This window comes from Arachis ipaensis, chromosome B8 (genome assembly GCF_059453495.1).
Source record: "Arachis ipaensis isolate K30076 ecotype BB chromosome B8, ASM5945349v1, whole genome shotgun sequence".
NCBI lineage: Eukaryota > Viridiplantae > Streptophyta > Magnoliopsida > Fabales > Fabaceae > Arachis > Arachis ipaensis.
This window is the reverse complement of record NC_142443.1, coordinates 2,701,541-2,709,762: the sequence shown is the minus strand read 5'-3', so window position 1 is coordinate 2,709,762 and position 8,222 is coordinate 2,701,541. Positions and strand designations below refer to the sequence as shown.

The 8,222-nt window shown below is 30.5% G+C and overlaps 1 protein-coding gene across 1 annotated transcript; it reads left to right on the top strand.

The window, feature by feature from the left end:
• Positions 1 to 5,197: 5,197 nt before the first annotated feature.
• On the top strand, positions 5,198 to 8,222 carry LOC107613646 (transcription factor bHLH122). Its single transcript, XM_021108560.2, has 7 exons — positions 5,198 to 5,414; positions 5,685 to 6,210; positions 6,463 to 6,809; positions 6,951 to 7,121; positions 7,293 to 7,358; positions 7,459 to 7,527; positions 7,730 to 8,222. Exons 2-7 carry the CDS (start codon positions 5,709 to 5,711, stop codon positions 7,781 to 7,783), a joined length of 1,209 nt encoding a protein of 402 aa, XP_020964219.1. The 5' UTR covers positions 5,198 to 5,414; positions 5,685 to 5,708; the 3' UTR covers positions 7,784 to 8,222.

Sequence of the window (8,222 nt, the reverse complement as noted above, 5' to 3'; positions counted from 1 at the left end):
TGAATTTGTTTTCGGATTAGTTAAAAACTGAATTTGTTATCGGATTGGTTAAAAATCGAGTTTCTTCTCGAGTCGATTGAAAGTCGAATTTCTTCTAAGATCGATTATGACATGTGAAATGTTATGATACGTAAAGTGAAACAATTCAAATGTATAAAGTACATATTTTATAAAAAATTACGATAGATTAAAATTTGATAAAAGGTATTAAATAAAATTTTAAATATAATTGTTGAAGTTGGTTAAAAAATTTGGACGTAAATTAAGTTTTATGAACTTAAGGGGAGTATGAATTATTTTACTGGTCCTACAGACGGCGTCAATTATTCTTGTGTGGATGAACTTCTGAAGTATAATTCGTTTCTTGCACTGTTGTAATACGTTTTTTTTTTTTAATGGAGTGAGAATAACTCAAATGTCAAAAAACACGATGGGTAGATATTTGCAAAAGACATTATGACGCTCAAGTCGATAAATGTTTAATAGGTATAAAAATTTTATAATTATAGAATGTTAAATATGAAATAGAACTTATCATATAGTCTCTTTTAGATATAAAAATAGGTGTTTTATAGGCATAGAGTTGATGTTATGACTATTGGTCGTTAAATTAAAATAATAATTATTAAGATCGTTCGTTAAAAACTTAAAATAAAGACAAACAAAATTAAATTATGGCTCATAATATAAAATAAAAAGTTTAAATAATGGATTATATATATTATTTAATATATATTTTAATATTTTAATATATATTCTATTAAATAGTTATTATTTTTGTTGTGTATATCATAAGCTCACAACTCTTCTTATCTACACCCTACAACCGAATATCATAATTCAATACTTTTACTACATGTGTGAAGCAACAGTGACAACTAATACGTGTATCTTTTTGACTGTGTATGCACTAATGCATTGATAAAAGTAATTAGTTGTTCTTCTATTTATAAAATTAATTAATTAATTGTTTATTTAAAAGTAAAAACAATATATATGTGTTATTTGAGAATAAATCTACTAATGTTCTACTTTTCACTAGGGCTGAAAGTGAACCGAATTGAGTCGAGCTAGATCAAGCTCAAGCTCGGCTCACCAAAATTGAGCTTGGCTTACGGCTCGATTCATTAACAATCAAGCCTATTTCTTAAACTCAAGCTTGGCTAACGAGCTGGCTTAAATAATAGAAACATAAATACATAATCTATAATTTTATATCAATAAATTATAACTTATATATTTTAAAAAATATTTGAAAAGAATAATTATTATTTATCTATCAATAAATATAAATTTTTTATTTATGTCTTACATTAAAATTATATGTAATAAATAAATATAAAATTTTAAATAATTAAGATCATTAATATATATAATTATATATTACTATTTCATATGTATATATATAATATTAAGAGTATAGATTAGATGCATATAAGATATGTGTATTAATAATTATATATATAATCGAGTCAGCTCACGAGCTAATGAGTTAAACTTATCCAAGCTCAAGCTTGACTCATTTAATTTATGAGTTTAATTTCAAGCTCAAACTTAGTTCACCAGCTCACGAGCTTAACTTATCAAGTTATTCACGAGTCGAGTTCGAACTGGCTTATGAACTAACTTGACTCACTTCCAGCCCTACTCCTCACAGTCGCCAAATACCTTCTAGTCTTCTACTTAGGATTAGTTCGTTATTACTAGTTATAGTTTTGTTAGAAATAATAATAATAATAATAATAGTCGTAGTAGTAGTAGTAAAAACCATTTAAATAACATGATGACACAATAAAAGTAAAATAAAATAAAAACCATTTATCTCTCTTATCTTCATTATTATTCCAACTTATATCAGCAGAAAATTAACAATAACACATGATCTGAAGCTGATGACAATGGTACATTCGCTTAAGTAAACAACATTATCTCAACACTTCCAAACGGGCTTATGTCTCACTCTAAATCAAAGCAAATCTGGTATAACATATATAATCTAGTAATTAATGGTGTAAATCACAATCTTAGACTATAATAATAGAGTGCAAACAATATTATAATCCTTGCTTAGTTGGCCACAACTCGTGCGTGCGCTCAATTGCCTCCTTTTAATGAAGACTTATGAGTCAATTTTTTAACACTCACAGTAAATCTCAAAAATCCACTTTATCATTAAAAACAATTTGCGATGATACTTCGCAATCTTTGAATAATCATATATCATAACGTAGTGTTCGTTGATTAATTTATGTAACTCCAATTCAATTGAGTTGGAAGCACTTCGTAATTATTATTAGCGAAAGTCCAATTAATTATAAGCAGGTAAAAAATTTGTTGATGTTTATTGAAATTTATTGAGTCCAATCGAACTTGTGATGCACACAGTCTTATTATTAGTATAATATATAGTTTATTTATGCTCACGGTCTTATTTAATTTCTGCTACTAATTAACTAATAATACTTTGATGCTCGCAATCTTTCTGCTGGCTGGTAACTTATTTTGTATAGAAGACTAGAAAATTTTTTAACATATATAATTAGAAACGGTTTAATTATTAAATTAAGGTTTAAATAAGTAGCTGAATAGTAATCTTTATTCGTTATTAATATGCCAACTCATCACACCTGATTTAATATAAATAAAAAAACATGATGAGTTGCAATATGATTTTGTGCTGATGTTGGGATTAAATTTCAACTTTATATATACCTGCTATGTTAGAGACACACGAGCAACATAACATTAATTCGAGACACTTTCTCTACTTTAGAGATCATTTATTAATTGATATATATTTTATTATCAGACCAACAGAAACCGAAATATTCATTATTAAGTAAAAATATATGTTTTGTTTTCGGTGAAAACTCAGGTGAAGTCGACTTCACGTGAAGTTGATACCAGAACCGTTAGATGAAAATTTAGTCAAATCAGTCAAATCATCTAACGACTCTCAGATATCAACTTCACGTAAAGTCGATTACACCTGAGTTTCTACCTTTGTTTTCACATGTGCATGAGATGCGTTGTATTTTTCTTTTTTTATATAGGTAGCACAAATAATAAAAAACATGAAAGGTTATATTATTCATGGATAAAGAAAAGCTGAATAAAATATATTAAAAAAAAAAAAGAAAAATCAAGTCAAATAACATATCAGCCTTTTGCACTTTCTCATATAACTTTTCTCTTCTACATTACCAGAAATTATGAGAACTTTTTCTTTTTAATATTGTATTACTAGAAGTGAAATCCTTCATCATGAACCAAACTATGTGTTGAGCACAACTATGGCCATTTACAAAACGTCAGTGACGTTTTGTGTTTCTTCAATTAAAATAATATTTTTTATTACAAAACGTCAGCGACGTTTTGTTCTTTCATGATTAAAAAATTTTTTTTATCGCAAAACGTCAACGACGTTTTGTGTTACTACCACAACCGTGTAGAACACCAAAATGATCAAATATTTTTGTATTTCACATTAAAATTATTCATATATAAAAATTTTAGCCAAATTATGACAATAAAGTGTGTGCCTATTTTATATGCCAAAACTACAAAATTAATGTATTTTAATATATATATACTCTTTATTGTTTCTTCTTCTATTTATTAAGTTTTATATTGTCTAAAATTAAAGGTCTGATAATTTTTATAAGTGTAAAATAAAGAATAGAGAAAAGGACAAATAGGTCCTTGACTTTTTGTTCCGCAGACATTTTTGTCTTTGACCATTGAAAAATACTTTTAAGTCTTTGACCTTCACAAAATTTAGACGGATCAGTCTCTCCGTTCAAATGCCTCTGTCAGAAACTGATCATTCAAATACCTTCGTTAGGGACTGATCTGTCCAAATTTTGTGAAGGTCAAGAACTTAAAAATATTTTTTAATGGTCATTGACGAAAATATCCCCAGAACAAAAAGTCAGAGACCTATTTGTCTTTTTTTCAAAAGAATAAAAATAAAGAATAGGTTAAAGCAGAGTTTATGTAATCAACAGAATAAAGAATAGCAGTTTTGCGTAATTAAGTATGAAAGCGATAACTAATGTAAAATGAATGGGTTGTCACATGCAAGAAAAAGGTTATATGATATGATAATTGAAGAAAATAATAAAGAAAAGGACAGCTGTGCACCCTGTATGCCCCAATATAGCGGGATAGCCTTTGTCTTTGTGTGGTTTTATTTGTATAAAGAAAACATAATGGGGTCTACATTAAACACTTAAAAATTTATGTGCCTTAATCAGTATATGGACAATTTTATTGTTAATTCAATACCGTTTTTCTTTTTCAATATATTATATAATCTCATGTGAATTCTGTCTTTCTAGTTACCGGTTAAAAAGTTACATATAATTAATTACTTCAAATCAAATTTTACATTAAAAGAAGGGACGTATAAAGTAATACAATGATAAGAAATTGAGCATGTATCGTCCAATATTATTGAATAAGAAGATAAACAGGTATGATAATGATAGTTTTAATTTTTAAGGGGAAAAAGTCACGTTTTAAGTCTTATTTGTTGAACCACCCAAGATTCTGATTCCTCAAATTATGGATAATTTATATCAATAATTTGATTAGAGATTAATTTTAAACAAATATTTTAAATAAAAATTAATTATTTATTTATTTTAAATAAATTTATATAAATAAAATAAAATAAATTTGATTTAATTACTTATACATAAAACCTGATTTAATTTATTGTATAATATTATTATATAATAAATCGAATCAGATTAATTAAATTTATTTGTAATATGTATATGTATAAAAATACTGTAGAATAAATATCGTACATTAAGATTATAATTAGTATAATTATATATATTATACACATTATATAAATATTCTATTAATTCTCTGTAATTTCTTTTTTTTTTTTTAATAAGATCATAATCAGTGTAATTGTACTACTATAGATAGGGTGGACAAATTAAATTTGAGCCCAAAGTGTAAAATTTAATTTCTGACAATATGTCTCTCTAAGTATGATGAAGCAATGTGCAGGCAAGCATTGAAGTCATTTCATTATTTCACCTGGTACCCTTCCCTAATATACCAACCTAACCTTTGCTAACATTCACGTTATGTATGTTCTTTCCTCTTTCCTCCAAGGGCATTCTGGTAAAATTGGCCCACGAAACACACAAAATCTGAGTCGGATTTATGGGTGGCTGTGTTTTACTTCCCATTGGCCACAACACACACACATAAAACAAAAATTATATAAATATTTATTAATTAATTAATTAATTAATGAACATATTTGGTTCCTTTCATTTCAATTGCTGAAATAAAAGCATCTCCACCTCCACCTTTGTTCTGTTCATATGCAGTCATGTGTATTAATCGTTATCATTAATTCATTATACACACTTAATTTAGTTTATTTATTTGTTTTGTTAATTGTTATTCACTTTACCTGCACCACCCTTTCAGTGTTGAAAGGGATATAATATATATCATATTCGTGTTATCTTTTATCACTTTTAGATCTGATAAGAAGAAGAGAAACTTTTTCTCAAGATGCTGAGTTTGATCTGATAAGATTAGATTATTAAGAAGGAGTGGAGTTGAGTTGAGTTGAGTTCACTCTCTGAGACTGAGACAGAGACTGTTTCTCTTTCTTTTTCTTTATTTTATTTATTTATTTATTGTTGTGTTAGTTGTGCTTCTGAAGAAGTGAAGAAATGGAGTCAGATCTTCAGGCACCGAGTTCGAACGGGTTGACACGGTACCGATCGGCACCGAGTTCATACTTCACGGACATAATTGACCGCGAATTCTACGAGCACATTTTCAACCGTCCGTCAAGTCCAGAAACAGAGCGAGTCTTCTCCAGGTTCATGAACAGTCTCCGTGACGATGCTGCACCTGAAGACGATTCACTCCATCTCGATTCTTCTTCTGTCAAAGAAGAACACGATATCACTCCCTCGCAACCTCTTCTCTTTCAACACCACCAGCAGCAGCAGCAGCAGAACAACGTCAATAGCTTCAACTATCAAAGCACGTCGAGACCGCCGTTGCCGAATCAGAATCAGAATCTTGCTTCCTCCGGTGGTGTAGAAGGAGTGTATTCTAATAATAATAATAACAATAATCGGTTGCCGCAGACGAAGAATCAATCTAATCTTGTTAGGCACAGTAGCTCACCTGCTGGACTATTTTCCCAAATTCACATTGAAAATGGTACCTATCTTCACTATTTTTCTTCATCATTACTAGAACATTCTATATGTATATATATATATAAAGTCTAATGAGCTGGTGAGTGGTTAGTTCACTCGTCGGCGCCGGTTCGAATCCCGCCTTATAACCAAAATTAAAGGCTAATAACTAGTAGTAACTCATACTAGTATTTAATTAAGATTTCAGATTTTGATTAAAATTAGGGTTAGTTGGTTGGTTGTTGAAATAAGTTATGCAAGCTTAATTTGGCAGGGTATGTTGTTGATATGCGAGGGATGGGAACTTTAGGAGCAGTAAATAAGAGTGTGGAAGAAGTGAAGTTCTCTTCTTCAAGGACAAGGAGGTTGAAGAATCCACAGAACTACTCCTCCTCCGCCTCCGGGAGAATGTCTTCAATAGCTGAGATTGGCAATAGGGACAGCAGAGAAGACAATCCAGATGCTGAAGCTTTTGGGGAAACCCAGGGCGAGGATTTCATCACGGAGTTGGCGCCCTGGGATGATTCTGTCGCCGTGAATGACATTGTTGCTGGTCTAAAAAGATTCAGAGATGATGATGTGAAGCCATTTTCTTCTGGTTTGAATGCAGCTGAGACTCAGGTTTGTTTGTAGATAGAAATAATTTTGATTCTTTTTCTTGTTAATGTAGGGTTATATACAAGTAACTCAGCAAGGTAGTGAATTAGTTTGTTTTCAAATTTAATGCCATTGACATGATTTTATTGCATTGATCTTGATCAGAACGAAAGTAGAGGACAGCAAGCTGCTCCTTTGGCTCATCAAATGAGTTTGCCAAATACTTCAGCTGAAATGGCAGCCATTGAGAAGTTCTTGCAATTTTCAGATTCTGTTCCGTGCAAAATTCGTGCCAAGAGAGGCTGTGCCACTCACCCAAGAAGCATTGCAGAGAGGGTACAATTATTTCTAGCCAATGTTTTCTTTTCCATCATACTTTTGTGATTCTTGATTCTAAAGTAGACAAAAGACAACCAACCAATTAAATTCCCTTGATCACTTTTTCTTCTTTTGGAAAGCATCAAACCATTTATAATGTTTGGGTATGTTTGTGGAACTTGCATTTAGGTTAGAAGAACTAAAATAAGTGAGCGTATGAGGAAACTACAAGATCTGGTGCCTAACATGGACAAGGTAATTAGATTCTGATTCAAGGCACAAACTATGTATGTGGATTGTGGAGGGTGGTGGAGGCATGCATGAACCTTGTTTAAATCTTTTTTCCCTTTTGCAGCAAACAAACACAGCAGACATGTTGGATTTGGCTGTCGATTACATCAAAGACCTTCAAAAGCAAGTTGAGGTATGCATGATAATCACCTAACAAGTACCAACCTAGCTATCTCAATTCTCAACATAGATTTAATTTGGTTGCACATCTTATTAGAATTAAAATGTATATAACTTCAAAATCTAACACAATTTTAGGACCAAATAGCACATGCTATGTTTTTTCTTTTTGGATCATGGAATGTAAGTATATCTATTTTTGTACATTTGTACAGACGCTTTCAGACTGTCAAGCTAAGTGTACGTGTTCTTCCAAGCCACAGCAATAACAGGAAAGAGGGGGTGACATTTATATCTACTTTTAGTCTTTATGTACAGATTTGTAATAATTTGGTTACGAAGCTAAGATATAGGGTAGGTTTTCTCTGTTTCTGCACTTTCAAAGATGACATTTATGATTATGTGAACCCTTAATGTACACAGAAGAAAAAAGAGATAGAGAGAGAGATAAATTTATGTGGCTGTGGCTGTAGTGTAGGAAGCCACACCAATGTGCCATCTTCTTCAACGGTTGAAGAAAATTCAACCATAAAAAGCGGACTTTTGAAGGCACATGACATTGGATCTGTACAAAATTTTATTTTGTAAGTTATTGCTTTGTAAGCCTTCAAGGGCCCCATTTGTAGAACTCTTGATCTGATCTTGCAGTATATTATGAAAAAACTCAAATTCATTAATAATATTAAGTTATGAATATTGTTAGAGGTA

Excerpts from the sequence above, each read along its gene's own strand:
- LOC107613646 (XM_021108560.2), top strand. The coding sequence starts at position 5,709 with ATGGAGTCAGATCTTCAGGCACCGAGTTCGAACGGGTTGACACGGTAC. Across the intron at positions 6,810-6,950 it reads TGAATGCAGCTGAGACTCAG|AACGAAAGTAGAGGACAGCA; the intron begins GTTTGTTTGTAG and ends GATCTTGATCAG. Across the intron at positions 7,528-7,729 it reads ACCTTCAAAAGCAAGTTGAG|ACGCTTTCAGACTGTCAAGC; the intron begins GTATGCATGATA and ends ACATTTGTACAG.